The sequence below is a fragment of the Silurus meridionalis genome, chromosome 15 (assembly GCF_014805685.1).
Source record: "Silurus meridionalis isolate SWU-2019-XX chromosome 15, ASM1480568v1, whole genome shotgun sequence".
Taxonomy (NCBI): domain Eukaryota; kingdom Metazoa; phylum Chordata; class Actinopteri; order Siluriformes; family Siluridae; genus Silurus; species Silurus meridionalis.
In genome coordinates this window covers 3,767,569-3,784,086 of record NC_060898.1, presented here as the reverse complement: position 1 = coordinate 3,784,086, position 16,518 = coordinate 3,767,569, and the positions used below count along the sequence as shown (strand labels likewise).

The following is a 16,518-nucleotide window of genomic DNA, read 5'->3' as shown; positions in this document are numbered from 1 at the left end:
CCTCCACCTATCACTCCAAGCAGCTCTCCCAATTACTGATCAGCTACACCTGGCCCTCATCAGTTCTCACACTACATAAACCCCGTTCCTCCACCAGCTCATTGTCCGTTCTACAGCTTAGCCTAAAGAACACGGTCGGACTACCCAAGCAGCTTTGTTTGGTTTAATCGTTGCTTATGAGACTCTGTGTGTTTGGTTACTACAGTATTCACCAGGATTAGTTTACCTGGCTCTTCTGGGCGGTTTGCTGTTTTCTGCTTTGCCCTGTTGTGCTTTCTTTCATTAAAAACCTTCGTGGATTTCACTTCGGTTTCCGGAACGTTCTTTTCGCCTGACAAAAGGTCTGAGGTGTAGCTATAAAACAGCATGCTCTATGATTTGTGTTGGAAATTTACAGAGCAATTCTTTCAATTAAATCTTTGAATCGTTTGTAGAGAGCGTTTGTCTCTCAAATGTCCATATTTTTAAACTATGTAATTTTCCAGGTAAGCTGAACTGGTTTAAATTTTATTTTCAAATGAAATGTAAATTTTGTATTTGATGCTTATGGGTTGAGGTATATACCTGTGGTGGAAAGAGTAACTAAAAATCTTTCGAACAAAAGTACAATTATTTTCCCAAAAGTTTAGCATGAGTTGAGTAAAAGTGTGTCCTAAATACTACACAAAGTATGAGTAAAAACGGAACCCTTTTAAAAGTATTTACGAGTAGTGAATAGTGAGTATTATGCTGTGAATATTATTCCACATTATACCCTGAAAAAAAAAAATGACACTTAAAAAAAAAAAAAAAAAAAAAAACACCCACAATATTTTGCAAAAGTTTGCTAGCACTGAAAATCCAGGCATGTAATATTTGAAAAAGGAGCCAATAATCATGCATAATTTATGACAACAATTCTGTAGAGGTCTTTCTACGCCCCATGATGTTTTGCGTGCACTATGGGTGGAACTTCCTTTACGATGCAAACATTCATTCACTCCAGTGTTGCTACTCATTCATTCAGAGCGAGATGTGGAATCCCACGCTGACAGAACGTATAGAGGACAACATCATCCTGAATAAAAATCTTGGAGAGGTTTCCTTTGCGATCTACGATGCCCGTGGTGTCTTTTCTAATCAGGGAAGAACTTATAGACACTGAACAGATACATAGGAATGTGTGTTTAGAGAACTAGTATGAGGCTCATCTTAATACTAACATGTACATAAGTTTTTACATTTAGCTTATATTTACCTGCATGTAATTACTAATCTAAAATAACACTGCTAACACTAACTCCTTAACGCTACCTCTACCATGAAACCAGTGCCAGCCTTATCACACCTCAGTAGCATCAATTGTATTGCAAAACATGAACACAATTAGTATCATTGCACCTAACATGGCAAAATGATAAATGATTTTCAAAGACACTTAATATAAAGTGGGATTGAGAGCTAGTAGTAGAATCATGATCTGAGAAATAACTATTGTTTTACATCTAAAAGCTACAATCCTAGGCAAGAAAATAAGAGTAAAAAAAGACTATTATTTCTTCTACGTAAGGAATGCAGTCAGGCATAGCAAAACAGGTCGTGTTCTGCATTCTTGCTGTAACTTAAGGTTTGTGTAAATAGCACTCAGTGGTGGGACATCAGGGTTAGCAAAACCTGCTCTGCTGGCCTAAACACTATCGGAAGCACTGACCCACATTTACAACCTAAATTCTATTATTTCTTCTATGTAACTGTATAAATTTATTCCCAACATTGTATTCTCTTCATTATGTAGTGTTTCTCTTGGCTGCACTGCTTCTAGGACATGTACGTGGATGTTACAATTTTTTTGTCCAATCAGATTTCAGCCCCTATGTGCTGCCATGTCAATCCAATCTGCCCAGGGCCTTCAAAGTCAGTACTGCTGGCCTTTTTACCTTAATCTCTATGATAAATAAGTCTGTTTCTTTAACCAATCAGATTTCACTCACAGGGACAGCTAGCTGGCTCAGAATAGCGTCAGAATTTTTTTCGTCCTCTGATTGGTTGCTCAAACACATTAATACATCAGAGTTAGACTTTTTTATACTTACAGAAGAAGAGAAATTGATGTGGTTATGGACATACTTGAAAATACATTTTCAAGAAAAGCTAGACATCGTGAGGAGGTCAGCCAACCCCGAAGCTAGCTAGCTTGTCTAAGCCCGGGAAAGGGTTTGTTCGCCACCACCAGACAAGTGAATACGAGCGGTACCACTGACTTACAGCCTCTGAGGAGCAGTGCAAATTATGAGTCTGCATCTCTGGTGAGTAGGTTAGATTTTATTAAATTTTTTTTATGTTTTTGTCATTTTATTAGACAAATATTGATTCTGAACTGCTCCAGATGATTTAGGTGGCACAGTTGCGATTGTAGTGTTTGGAGCTTGCTTTAGTAAAATGGTATTCACCCTCCATACGCGAAATGTCTCTCTCTCTGTAATGCTGTATGCTTTGTTATATTGCATTTTTGTACAGTATTGACGGTTTCTATAATTGCGACGTGATAGTGTAGTATTAAGAGGTGGATTAAGTCAGGTAAGTCCCCACTGAAGGCCCAGGTAACAAATAAATGGCCCGCCACTGATAGCACTCATTTTTAAGCCAAAAATTAAGCTTTGTCTGGTTATAAATGCAACCACAAACAAATTCCTGCCGGAAAATCAAACCGCACATAAACATATTGCCGTCAGCACTGCAACTACTTTCGGCGGAAGTTATACCCATAATTGATTTTACAGCATTGTCATAATTGATTTACAGCAAAAGAGGTGGATAAAAAAATACTACTCAATTACAATAACAAGAGTATTTGTAATTTGTTCCTTTACACCACTGAAATACTAACAAATCTGATTTGTTATAACATAAGAAGACAAAAAAAAGACCTCTTATATTATTTAGCTGATTGTTAGTGTTAAGATGTATCTCACACTGGTTCACACACATTCCTTTGTCTGTTCAGTGTCTATAGAATAATTACGATGTTAGTGCATAAGGTATACAGGAAGTCTTTATCTGGGCTCACACATCTCCGGCTAGTATGTCTTCTTATCCAACAGGAAACAGCTTTAGGTCAGGCTTTCTTTCCAATGTGTATAAATATTTTCTGTTGACTGCAATAAACCAAAGAAGAACATTGCTCTCCAAGAATTACGTTTCGTTTGGGCATGACAAAAATCTAACACTGATGTTTATTAATTAGTCTTTAAATTTTTACACACATGTTGAAGGACGTTATTGCCTTTACCAAGAATGTTTACAGGCATTGTATAACAGTTCAATTCATTCATCGCCAGGAAACACTATCCTGATCAAAGTGGTAGTACATCAGAGGCAGAAATACGTTTTCTGGGGGTGGTAGGAAACCAGGCAACCGAGGGAACTTCCTTCATTTTGTTTAACAAAGTCAACATAAAGCAATTACCTGAATATGTCTTAAGCTTTCTGTTTACTTGAAATCACCAACAGTAAATTCGAAAAGAATGGTTTGTTTAGATTTAAGCATGTTTTTAGCAAGCAGAGTCAAAATTAATTTCCTAAAACTGGTGATACAGTGATTCAGTTTTAAGTAGGTCATCTAGACATATTGCTATCTAAATCAGTATGGCTTCTAAACTATTCCTGGTGTAGTTTGATGAAAGAAGATTCTTCATTTGACAACAAAAACCAGTTTTCAGCTATGCGTATCGACTTCCGGGAAATTCTTCAGTATTAACACAATAAACACAATAGTTTTAAAGTTCATGTTTATTCCACTAGATTTGTTAGTGTCTATATTATTTTGGGTCTTCTACATGAACTCTAATCACATTTTATCATATAATTGAATTCCTTGTCTTTAATCAAAAGGGTGAATTGGCTTCCCAAAAAGAACCGATTCGAAGAACCGACTCGTTCGTGAACAGCAGTAATAAGTATGTTAAAACTACATATGTTGTACATGCCATAGTTATTAAGGTCCAAATCGGTCATTAAATACTTGATTTGGCATCAATAATTATTAGGGTTTGTCTGATGGAAATTCTTGAAATAGATGTGTCTTATGCTGTTCGATTCGATTCCAGCAAATTAAGCAGTTAAGAGAGTCGATTCGTTCACGAACGTCACCAATACACAGTCTTAAAGTTAGAATTGTCACTTTGATAGATGTTAAGCGTAAAATCAGACTTTTTTAATACAACATGTGATGCTTCAATACTGATATTCGATTCTGGTTGTTTTCGATGACTGTTTAAAAAAATGGTTCTGAGTCGATTCACTCGAAGAGAAAGACTTCAGAAAAGCCTCCTGGACTTTGATTTGCGTCCGGTCGGCATTCGAAAGAGTACCTGAGACTCGTTGAATACACTGCAAAGATTTTTTTACACTCTCTCTCTCACACACACACGCACATACACACACACACACACGCTAGGTTTCTAAATGGCTTGGGAGATCTCCGACTTTATTGCGCATCCCGGGTGGATGGTGTGCACGCTCGTGCTGGCCGCGGTGACGCGAGCGCAGCGGAGAGGCTGGTGGGATCCGCGCACTTGTCCCGTGCGGCTCACAGGCAAGACGGCAATCGTTACCGGAGCGAACACAGGTAACTTACAGTCATCTGTGCAAGATCAACAAAATGGTTTAAATGGCCATAATAATACAAAAAAAAATGTAAATCATAGTTTGTTGAAAGCTAGTTTATACACTCTGAGAAATAAAGTGCATTCGGTGTACCTTGGTGTGCAATTGTGGTCATTAATGCTAAGTATTATTAGATTTTTTTTTTTTTTTAGTTTTTAAAATCACTAAACTCTGTCCTGAATCAATAAACTTCAATCATTAGGGGGGGGGGTTTGGGGAAATCACTAAACTCTGTTCTAAATCACTAAACTCCATCCTAAAAGGACAAAATAAAAGTCACTAAACTCAATCCTAAATCACTAAACTCTATCCTACAAGTGAAAAAAATATTAAACTCTATAGTAAATTACTAAACTCCAACCTACAATGAAAAAATCACTTCACTCCCTCCTACGAGGACAAAACAAGTTTACAAAAAATCCTAAATCACTAAGCTCCATCAAAGACAAAAGAAATCACTAAATTATTAAACTTTATACTACAGAGAAAAAAAATTTAATCTATAGTAAATCACTAAACTCAAACCTACAAGGAAAAAACTCACTAAACTCTATCCTACATCACAAAACTAAATCCTACAAGGGAACAAATAACTAAATTCTATTGTCATTTACAAAAAAAAAAAAAAAAAAAACATCTTACGAGCTATACAACTATGCTAAATCACTAAATGCCATCCTGCAACTAAAACAATCAATAAACTCTATCCTAAATTCCTAAACTCCATCCTGCAATAAAAAAAACAAAACTAATCTGTTTCTCAAATCCTTAAAGTCATTCATTCAAATCCCAACACCACGAAATGACCATTTCTGAGCCCCTGAGCGAGGTTCTTAGCCCTCAAATGCTCAGTGTATAAATGAAATAAATGTCACTCTGGATAACGGCGTCTGACAAACGCCATAAATGTAAAGTGTATCATACATCAGTGGTACACTAACCCTAAATAATAATATAAGGAAGTTTACTGGGTGATACATATTACAAAATCCTATGTTGTAATAGACATTTTATCAAAAATCTGATGACCCTGAGCACAGCAGTGCTTGTGTTGCATTTACAGTATGTTTTGTCTCGGCATGTGCATGGCTTATCATAGTTCAACATATATATTTCGCCTTGGCAGCCATGCAGAGAGATGTTCATTGCCATCATTTCAGCGTGGAACATAAAGATAATATAGAGTCTGTTGGCCAGAATTCTGTAATGAGGTATAGGTTTTCTCTGTTGACTTTTAGACGTTTTCATAGAAGTGGCAAATCTTCCAAAACAGTAGGGAAAAGCTTTGGTATGGGGGTAACCATGTGATACATTATTTTCATGGGATAAACCAGTAGTGGTAGTGCTTTCTTAAAGCTTATACACTGAAATATTGAATTCTTCTATAAAGTGTAGATACTTGTAGTTGTTTGTGCAGTATGCATTGTAAAACTTCCGGCAGAGATAATGGGGCTGTGCAGCAAGTCTGAGCAAGTACTGATTAAGGGTTCGATTGACGTGGAAACAATCCACTGCTTATTCTTTCTTTGTTGGCTGTCAGAGGGAGGAAATGATACCTGACCTCCACAGAGAAAAATTTAAATTGTTTGTTATAAAAGGCCCTTAAAAAATTTAATTTATATAAAAATGTTAACATTTATTTGAAGTGGATGTTGTTAATTTGCAGCTTAGGAACGTTTCATCGAAAGTGAAAGTGTCAAACCCAGATGTGCACATCTCTGATCACACTTTTACAAGGCAGCTGTCATTCTTTCCATATTACAAATAAAAAGAAATGCTGTAACTTAGATACTGTTCGGAGTCTTTTTTACAGCTCACAAAGAAGTAATATTGAAAGTCGTGATGTCTCCACAGTATTTCACTTTCTTATATCAACATTTGGTTCTTATATCAACATTTGAAACCTAACCCTGTGATTTAAACAGTCTCAAAAATGACACAGAGTAAATACACGGTTATTATTTATTGACCAGGTTATAGAATAAAGATAATGTTTATGACTCATTTCATCATTTTCATTCATTCTTTTATAAGATGTAATTTATTATATATAAGAGATCATCAATTTGACATGTTTTCTTTTTCACACATTTTCTTGTTTTCATTATATGTCTCTCTTCCAGGAATTGGAAAGTTCATTGCCTTGGACTTTGCTTGCCGTGGTGCAAGAGTGATCTTGGCATGTAGGAGTGAGGCTCGTGGGATGGCAGCACTGAGAGAGATTCGCCAGCGCAGTGGCAATCAGAATGTACACCTTCGAATCATTGACACCTCATCCCTCAAATCGGTGCACAAGTTCGCTGATCAGATCATTAAGGAGGAGAAAGAGCTTCATATCCTAGTCAATAATGCTGGGGCTTCAGGTAATCAACATGTCATTTTTAACCCTAGAAATCTGCTAATATGATATTAAATACACCATACACATTTTATACAACTGACTTGTTTGCAGGTCTACCTAAGGGAATCACAGAGGAAGGCCTAGAAGTTTCTTTCGCCACCAACCACATTGGACCCTTCCTGCTGACCAATCTGCTTCTAGGTCAGACTTCACATCTGTCCTACAACAGGACCTGACCTCGGCCGACTCAGTTTTTTTTTAGTATATTGCGTTTTCGTTCATTGTTTTTCAGATCTCTTGAAGAAATCAGCTCCAGCTCGCATCGTAAACGTCTCCTCAGCTAACCACAGGAGAGGAAAGGTGGACTTCTCACATTTCCATGGCGAGAATTTGTCATACATCATGGACATGGTCTATAACCACACAAAGCTACACAATGTTATCTGGACCAATGAGCTGGCGCGTAGACTAGAGGGTACAGGTACGGAACAAAATTACATAATATATTCATGTTCACAGAATTTGAATATTACTAAGAATATGCAAGTCAAATATCAGTATATATATATATATATATATATATATATATATATATATATATATATATATATATATATATATACCCAGAAAATATTCATATAAAATGAATACATTACAATATAAATGAATACAGTATAATATTACATTTATAAGTGATATTTGTTGTACTACTGTATATTGTAACAATAATAATCTTTAATTAAAAGTAAAAAACAATATTTATCTTGAAAGAGACTCGGTGCTGGTGTGAGGGAGACGAGATGGAAGGCTTTCACTATCTTCATTTAGTCTTAGTTCTTGTTATCACTTTCAGTTTTTGACTCACTTGAATCTCATTTCTTTTTAACTTTTCATACATTTTGCTTTATAAGTATTTATAGCTTCATACTTATAAGGAGATAAAATATGTATACTTATATAGTATTGATTTGGAAATATTACATAAATCTGTACATAGGAAGGGTGATATAAATATGAGCACATTTATGTAATCTTTCAAAATCAAATGTTTTGTCATTCTGGCAATTTCTTGGATTTCACACTTTAAAATATCTTATTTTATAGATATGTCTAGAAACAGGTTTAATTTTTAGAAAGTTGCATAATATTTAAGATATCTTTATTTGCTTAAGTGTCATTTTGTGCATAATCAAAAATGTATGAATCTGTTTGATTACCCAAAAAAAATAGGATGGCATTAGTTTATAATCTATGCAAATTCAAAAAGGCAGGATTAATGAAAACAATTTTGATGACAGTGAAAAAAAGGCATACTTGTTGAACCACATTTTTCAAAAAATAAAAGCAGCATCTTTGTGTGTGTGTGTGTGTGTGTGTGTGTGTGTGTGTAGTTGTCAGTCCAGTCTCTTTGTATTGAGTAGTCGAATGGCTTGCAGAAAATATTACACAGTCTGATTGTGAGAGTCCAAAAGCTTTGGAACTTTTTTCCAGATAGCAAGAGAGTGAAGAGTGTGTATGATATTGCAGATGCAGCACATAGTGTACATGTCCATAATAGAGGAAAAGGAGACTTCGATGACCTTTCCAGCTGTCCATACTAAGTTCTGTAGGTTCTTGCAATCCAAACTGGTGCAATTCCCAGTTCAGTCAGTGACGCAGCTGCTCATAATGCTTTCAGTAGTCCCTCTGTTGAATGTTGTGAGGATGTGTGGTGAGAGCTTGGCCTTCCTCAGCTGGCCTCTTCCTCACCTTATGATTCATCACTGTGAACAGCAGGGGACTAAGGACACAGCCCTGGGGGTGCTGTAGGTGCTGTTCCTCATCCTGACTGCCTGAGGTTTCTCATTTAAAAAGTCCAGAATCTAGGTGCAGAGGGAGGTTTTCAGGCCCAATAGCTTCGTGATTAGATGCTAAATAATGGTGTTGATTGCTGAAAAGTCAATAAACAGCATGAGTAAGGTCGAGGTGAAGTGTTGTGGAGATTGTCTGTTAAATGGTTAGGTTGATACACAAACTACAGTGTGTCCAGTAAGGATGCAGCAGGGTCTTAATGTGCCTCTTACGTTACTTCATAATGAAAGGCGTGAGTGCGACAGGATGGTAGTCAAGACACAGAGCACGTATTCAGCACGAGAATGATGGCAGTCACCTTGTAACATGTTGGAACAATAGTCTCTGTTGGCTGCCTGAAAAACAGTCAGAATATTCACAGCAGTCCTGAATAGCAGAAATGGCTTGCTTCAGAATCAGTTTTGTACACCTGACTAGCAGTCTGTATGCTGGAATTAGCATAACAGAGATGTCCGAGTTAGGGGCGGAGCTTCGCCTCAGATGTGCCGGAATGTTTGTGTAAAAACATCCAGCGTGTTTTCCTCCCTAATTCCCTAAAGTCCACATGCTGATGTAATTTAGGGAGTACAGTCAGTCTTGAGAAGACCCAGACTTGTTCTTTTTGTCTGTTAATCTGGTCTTTATCATTCTCAGTTTCTTGTTTTCATGTTTTTGCCCCAGTTTAGCCTGATCTGTTTTTCGATTGTCTGACTGTAGTCTTGTTCTTTGTCTCTTTGGATTTTTGTTTGGATTTTGCCTGCAAATGTATTTTTTTTTTTACTAATTTTAAACTTTAATATAGGCTTGTTCCATTGAAAGATGATTTTTAATGAAATAAACTTCTCATAGATGTGAAAAATAGATGTGTCTATGTAGTGAAAAGTTTGTGTTCATTCGCTATGTTTTTTATTTTCTTTTTGTTCATGATTGTAGGTGTGACTGCAAATTCGCTGCACCCAGGAGTTGTTATGACTGAAGTTATGAGACATTATAACTGGATTGTTCGAACTATCTTCAACATAATAGGAATGTTCTTTTTTAAGGTACCGTATAAACTTCTGTGTTTAACACAACCGATTCTACAAGAAGACAACATTTTATTAGGCCTGTCAGGCCATATACGGCCATGTATTTTTTGCTCTAAACGGTGGGCAAGATGAAATAGTGTAATATAGCTTTAAGTTTATATCGCATCTCTTCCTTATACATGACAAAAGAACACATTCCTTGATGGTATCTTAAATCAGATAGTGTGTTCTTAACCAGTTTACTTGACTCAGTCTGAAACTGTGTTCATATCGCTTCTTTGCAGTCTGCTGCAGAAGGTGCAGTCAGTACAATATACTGTGCAGTGGCAGAAGAGACAGAGGGAATCTCTGGGAAATATTTCGACAGTGACTGCTCCCTCGTCCTCCCAGCTCCAGAGGCTCGAGACCGAGCGATTGGAGCAAAAGAATTTGAGTACTGTGAGAGGTTGACAGCAAAGCTGTGAACTGCTGGATAAACATTATACCCAGCACCATATGTCTATTACACTGTATTGTATTGTGTATGAGTACTCTTCCACTAAATATTACCTTACTTGTTATGTGAATTTTTCTACTCTCTTTTCCTGTTTAATGACAAAGACTTGTAAACTATCTATAATTTCTTTAAAACCAGAACCTATTTCTGAATCAATGGGCATATTTTGATAATTAATTAATTCACCTAATAGCATTGTTTTGTAACTGGGGAAAACATGTGGAATTGAGACATCAGTAACCTGAAGTCAGGATTAAACCATGAACTAATGAGGTACAAGGAAGCAAAGCTACCTACCGTGCCAACATGCCTCCCAGGTTTTGTTTTTCATTTTAATGTTACTTGATTGGTGTTATGTGATTGTTTGTGGTCGGGAATTCGAAGTAGGATTTGTTGATGAAAACCAAAAAAATAAACTACTCATTAAAAAGTGCCACAACTACATTATTACCAAAAAGAATAAAACCAACAAATGTGATTTTTGGTAGTTACTCACACAAACTGTAATCAAGATTTGAAGTTGACAGGAAGTGCAACATGCTAAACATGATCAATATGCAAGCTGACAACTTACTTTTTATCTAGTAAGATAGTGTATCTGTCATGTCCATTTAAAACCTACACTATATGTCCACTCTTCTGGGTTGTACTAATGAGGTCAGTTACTGATCTAAAGATCAGGGTTCTGCCACTTTAGTCTTGCCAAACAATGCTGTATTATCCAAGCCTTGTTTTGTGTGCAGAGCTATTTAATTTCTGTGAAGAGACATTATAACATTATGGCCATTGAATGAATAACAATAATTATCTCTTCATCATGGCACTAGTTAGAGGATAGGATATAACATTTTGTCCTCGAAGTTGATGCATTAGAAGCAGGAAAAATTTGAGGATTTGAGTGAGCCTGACAAGTTCCAAATTGTGATGGGTAGATGACTGGGTCAGAGCATCTCCAAAATTGCAGCTCTTGTGGGGTGTTCCTGGTCTGCGGTGGACAGTATCTATCAAAAGTGAATCATCCTATATACAGTACATCAGTCAAATGTGCAAGTTATGTGTTTAGACACTCATTTCATATATTCAAAAGTACATATGTAAACATCAGACACAAATATTTTACACTTGCATGTAATTAAACACTTAAATCAGCTGACAAAAATAATAGTTTCAATTATTGTTGTTATAGAGACATAAACATATCCAACTCGCCAAAGCACAGCAAAAGTCGAAACATAAATAAATAGTTATAAGTAGCTAGGAAAGTTTGATTGAAGAAAGAGACAAATCTGAACAAAAAATGAATATAACACTCCCAATATGGCATGTTGTGGTGATTGTTGAGTTTCACTCACTGAGATGTGACAATAATATTGTAGATTTCTTCTAATTGGAAGGCTTTTTTATGTTCCTGGAAACCTATTTGGCAGCAAAACACAAATTGTTATTGGTTCCTGTAGGGCAATGTGTGCTCAAGCCAATGAGTTGTTTGCGGTAGGGTTGTTTGTTCTACGAATAAAATCTTCCTAATGCCCTGCATTGCAAACGTAAAACTTACGATAAGTCAGATGCAGACCCCCACTATCAAAATTGAGACAAATAAAGATGAAATAAAGAATCGAGTGTCCCCTTTACCATAAAGACTATCCTAATGTTGGAATTGCATCTGATTTCCAAACTCGGGAATAAGATAGAAGATGTATTTCTTAATACAAATTAAAGTACTAAAGCAACTGAACATGATTCTGATAAAGCAGTTAATGTTTACTCACCACATGTTCTCTTATATAACTAATGATAAATACATCAAAATATAGAGCAGCTCATAGACTCTTACCGATTTAAAAATACAGACCACCATGTTGAAAATATGAACAATTATTTGTGTGTGCAAAACAATTTATTATTTTGCTAGTGTTATTTTTTTATTGACATGATTATTTTGATGATAATTTTGCAGCATACAATAACCAGTATTCCAACATATTTTTAGGCCCCTGACATGTGATTTCAGTTTTAAAATCCTTAAAAGCCGGGCTGAAATAAAGTTAATTAATAATACATGAGGTAAATGACAAAATAAAACTAAAATAAAACTAACTAACAGACAGGATGTTTTTCGTTTGTATATTTGTATAGCATACACATGAATGCTTTAACTTTACTTATATAACTTTTTTCAGGTGTTGATTGCTAATTAAAGTAAAGCTTATTCTATATAACAACAGTTATCTTGATGCCTGCCTCCAATTTCTTCCCCCACACCCTCTAACTCTTCACATCATTGTGTGGAAGGATAGTTAACAGTATCATTCATTAAGCAAGTCAGCAGTAAAGTCTACCCTGACCACATTTCAGCAGACAAAAAATAAAAATTTCTGTACTATACTCTGCAAAACAGGCTTCTCCACATTCACTCGTTGCTCAATGCTCAGTTATGAAATGTCTTTTTGTCTTTATTTCATTGTGGTTTTGCACATGTTGGTAAATAGATTGAAAATAGAGAATGTGTAGACAAGTAGGTGATTGCAAACTCCACATTTCTAATTCAACAAATTATAAGATTATACTATAATTATAACTTAATAATTTTGCTTGTTGGTTTTCTTTGTTTAAAAACAATTACGAGGCATTGTTTCTTTTCTGAAAACTGAACATTAAAGTAAGTATGTCTGTGAGTCTGACTGTTTTATCTATATGAGTCTTTAAGCATTATAATTTGGAAATAAGTAGCTAGACAAAATTCAAACTAAAATGATTTCATTAATGATAAAGCAGAGCAAATGTTCACTGACCATGCTTAAAAAGTCTCTTTGCTAAAACTAATGGCAAACATATATATATATATATATATATATATATATATATATATATATATATATATATATATATATATATACAGTATATATAATATAGAGCATCTCATAGACCCTTACTGTGTATAAAGTAAAGAATTCTTTCAAAAATGTTAACAATTTGTGTCTGTTAATGTTATCTGATTGTTTTGTTATCTTTAGCTTAAATGCTTTTACTGATAACTATTGAAGTGATAATGTTACTGTGTACAATAACCAGTTTTCCGACATATTTTCGAGCTTTAACACGTGATATCAGCATTGTAAATGTTATTTAGCCTGGCTGTTACCAACGTGAGTATCAAAAAGTACCAGTAGAGGACAATAGGAGACATTAATGAAGTAAATAATTTACAAAGGTAAGTTCTTGGATTCCTGTGTTTCCTTGAGACTTAATAAGTTTTTAGCAATCTGGCTTTAAAAATAATCATAGTTTTATATTATTATTGCACGACTTCCTTAAACATTTCTGTAAATTATACTCTTTTTTATATCTCAGTTTATCAGTTTTTCCACATATTGAAACAGAGCTATGCTTCGACTTTTACTGCTCTTTGGTGAGTATGTGTTTGTATGATTCTATAAAACAATTAGATTTTTAGGTCTGACTTTAACAAACATACTTAAAAAATAAAAATAGATTAAATTAAAAGCAGTCCTTGATATCAGGTTCTCTTACTGTGTGCCACAGGGGTATTTTATTTAGTAGAAAATCCAAATACAAAGAATAGAGAAAAAGAAAATCAAGGACTCCAAAGTCCAAAAAACAAGAGCTAAATCCAAAACTTGAAAAATGAAAAATAAACACTCTTTTCAGAATTTGGGCAAAAAGTCTCAAAGAGATCAGAGATGATGAACAGAACTGGAGACACTGGGAAGCAAAATGCAACTGCAAGAAAAATGGGGATATCAGATATAAGAAAGACAAAGAAACACAAAGACAGACACAAAAGAAGGGCTAAAGCCTGACAGGATTCCGTAAAAGTTCAGTCTGTATTTTATTCTGTATAGTTCTACTTTCAAAAAACCTTTGGTTTCAGGTCTATTTTTAATAGATTAAATAATGTAATACAGTGGTCCTTAACTCCCGGCCCACGGCCCGACACTGGTAAGTGGGTCAATTGGTACCGGGAAGAAAGAAAACATAACTTACATTATACTCATTTAATATATTATCTGATTCTGAACGATGTTTTATTTTGGAAAATTACCAGATTCTCTCCGCCACATCTGTCTATGACTCAAAATCTATGTCTAGCAAAATGAACAAAAAACAACACAGTGGATTCACGTTTATTATTATATTTAGAAAATACTTTTCGTTTTGTTGTGTTTTCCGCCACACCTTAAAGGCCGGTCCGTGAATATATTGTCTGAAATTAAACTGCAAAAAGGTTTGGGGACCACTGATGTAATAGACAAATAATTTAGCCAATCTGGTGTCTATTAGAAGTATTTAATTTGTTTTGCCAGAAAGTAAAATTTTTCCATTTTTGTTTCAGAAAAGCTGAGTTTTATTTAATAGTACCACATTCATAAAATAGAGAGATGTTTATTTCATTCAGTGTTAATCCCTAAGGCAGTACCAGTAGGGTGGTCCAGAGACCATTGTTTTCTCACACAGAACACCAAACGTAGGCTGCTTGACTACATGGTTTAAAAGATTACATACAAACTTTAAAAAAAATAAAAAATATATCCACTCACTGCACAAAAGTCATTTTAATTACAGCTTATCAATCCTTATTTGTGATCATAGTTAATCAGTGCTTCTCTGTCAATACATCTCAAATCACATTCAATAAACAAAACTGTTATTGTGTCTTATAGGGTTTTTAAACCTTGGCATCTGTCTGCCTCGTCAGTATCACTTCATTAATGAGAATAAAACCTGGACTGAAGCACAGAGATACTGCAGAGAGAATTATGTTGATTTAGCTGCTATTAATAACATTGAAGAGGAACTGGCTCTTACTAAATTAGTAGACATCTGGGACAGTGGCCAAACCTGGATTGGACTGTATGATGATTTGACCAGCTGGAAATGGTCTCTGGATGATGATTCTTTCTACAAAGAAAAAGAAAGAAGCTTTAGAAACTGGTATATACAAAAACCGAGGAACTCAAATGGAAAAAGTTTGTGTGTATACATTTATGGTTACAATTCAGCATGGCAGGAGGCCTCTTGTTCATCAACACTCTTTTTCATTTGCTTTGATGGTGAGTACAGCAGTTATGTTTATTCCAAAAGAAAATGCATTTCAGTTTAACATATTTTAAACTTTTACATATTAAAACTGTCTGTTTTAGGTAGGGCGAATGCGAATAAGAGTTATGTGGTGATTTATCAGTACAAGACCTGGACAGAAGCTCAGACATACTGCAGAGAGCATTACACAGACCTGATCAGTGTGAGGAACGAGTCTGAAAACAATAAGATCAGATCATTATTGTATTCTCATAATAATTATTATAGCAGTTTTTGGATCGGCCTGTACAGAACCAGGTCTTGGTCAGATAAAAGCAACTCTTCCTTCAACTACTGGAAACCTGGACAACCAGATAATTATGCACAGAATGAATTTTGTACTGCTGTGGCATTCAACAACTATGTTTATTATTATTATTATTATAATTATTATTATCCGTCCAGTTATGGGAAATGGACAGATGAAGACTGTGGCAAAGCTTTACCATTCCTCTGTTACAGTAGTAAGTAGATTTTTGTTTTGTAAATAAAAAAACTGTTAAATCACATTTATATACGAACTGAACAATGTCATTCTGTAGTACAGTAGCAATACACTTTCATTTGTTTTTTTTACTCATACAATCAATTCACATTTTGAGTGATATAACTAACATTGGTATGCCTCTGTAGCAATGTCATCAACATCCCCTCGTCAGTATCACTTCATTAATGAGAATAAAACCTGGACTGAAGCACAGATATACTGCAGAGAGAATTACACTGATCTGGCAACCATTGATAACATGGAGGAAATGAACACACTTCTTAACACAGTAAATGGCAGCTACTCAGGTTTAGCCTGGATTGGACTGTATGATGATCTGGAAAGCTGGAGATGGTCTTTGGATAATGATACCTTCTACCTGGAGGGAGAGAGAGACTACAGAGGGTGGTACCATCAACCTGATAACTACAATGGAAAAGAGCTGTGTGTTTATATTGGTTCAGATGGAACATGGTTTGATGGAAACTGTAACACATATTTGTCAATTGTTTGCTATGATGGTAAGAATACATAATGTGGATAAACAATATGATTTTCTGTTCAGGTTTTAGTGATCACATTTTTTTATTAT

General features: G+C 35.2%; 2 protein-coding genes across 2 annotated transcripts; both read left to right on the top strand.

Moving 5' to 3' along the window:
* The first annotated feature begins 4,162 nt into the window (after positions 1-4,162).
* zgc:64106 (uncharacterized protein LOC393348 homolog) lies at positions 4,163-10,817 on the top strand. The gene is made up of 6 exons (XM_046867652.1): positions 4,163-4,606; positions 6,768-7,007; positions 7,097-7,186; positions 7,278-7,466; positions 9,749-9,858; positions 10,128-10,817. Exons 1-6 carry the CDS (start codon positions 4,444-4,446, stop codon positions 10,305-10,307), a joined length of 972 nt encoding a protein of 323 aa, XP_046723608.1. The 5' UTR covers positions 4,163-4,443; the 3' UTR covers positions 10,308-10,817.
* A 2,508-nt stretch (positions 10,818-13,325) lies between these two features.
* Positions 13,326-16,501, top strand: LOC124397892 (C-type mannose receptor 2-like). The gene is made up of 5 exons (XM_046867759.1): positions 13,326-13,550; positions 13,691-13,748; positions 15,022-15,411; positions 15,502-15,903; positions 16,073-16,501. Exons 2-5 carry the CDS (start codon positions 13,724-13,726, stop codon positions 16,459-16,461), a joined length of 1,206 nt encoding a protein of 401 aa, XP_046723715.1. The 5' UTR covers positions 13,326-13,550; positions 13,691-13,723; the 3' UTR covers positions 16,462-16,501.
* Positions 16,502-16,518: the final 17 nt, after the last annotated feature.

Bases quoted from the DNA above. Each gene is read 5' to 3' on its own strand.
- zgc:64106 (XM_046867652.1), top strand. From the start codon at position 4,444: ATGGCTTGGGAGATCTCCGACTTTATTGCGCATCCCGGGTGGATGGTG. The intron at 7,008-7,096 runs GTAATCAACATG...ACTTGTTTGCAG, and splicing joins CAATAATGCTGGGGCTTCAG to GTCTACCTAAGGGAATCACA. The intron at 7,187-7,277 runs GTCAGACTTCAC...ATTGTTTTTCAG, and splicing joins GCTGACCAATCTGCTTCTAG to ATCTCTTGAAGAAATCAGCT.
- LOC124397892 (XM_046867759.1), top strand. From the start codon at position 13,724: ATGCTTCGACTTTTACTGCTCTTTG. The intron at 15,412-15,501 runs GTGAGTACAGCA...TGTCTGTTTTAG, and splicing joins CTTTTTCATTTGCTTTGATG to GTAGGGCGAATGCGAATAAG. The intron at 15,904-16,072 runs GTAAGTAGATTT...ATGCCTCTGTAG, and splicing joins ACCATTCCTCTGTTACAGTA to CAATGTCATCAACATCCCCT.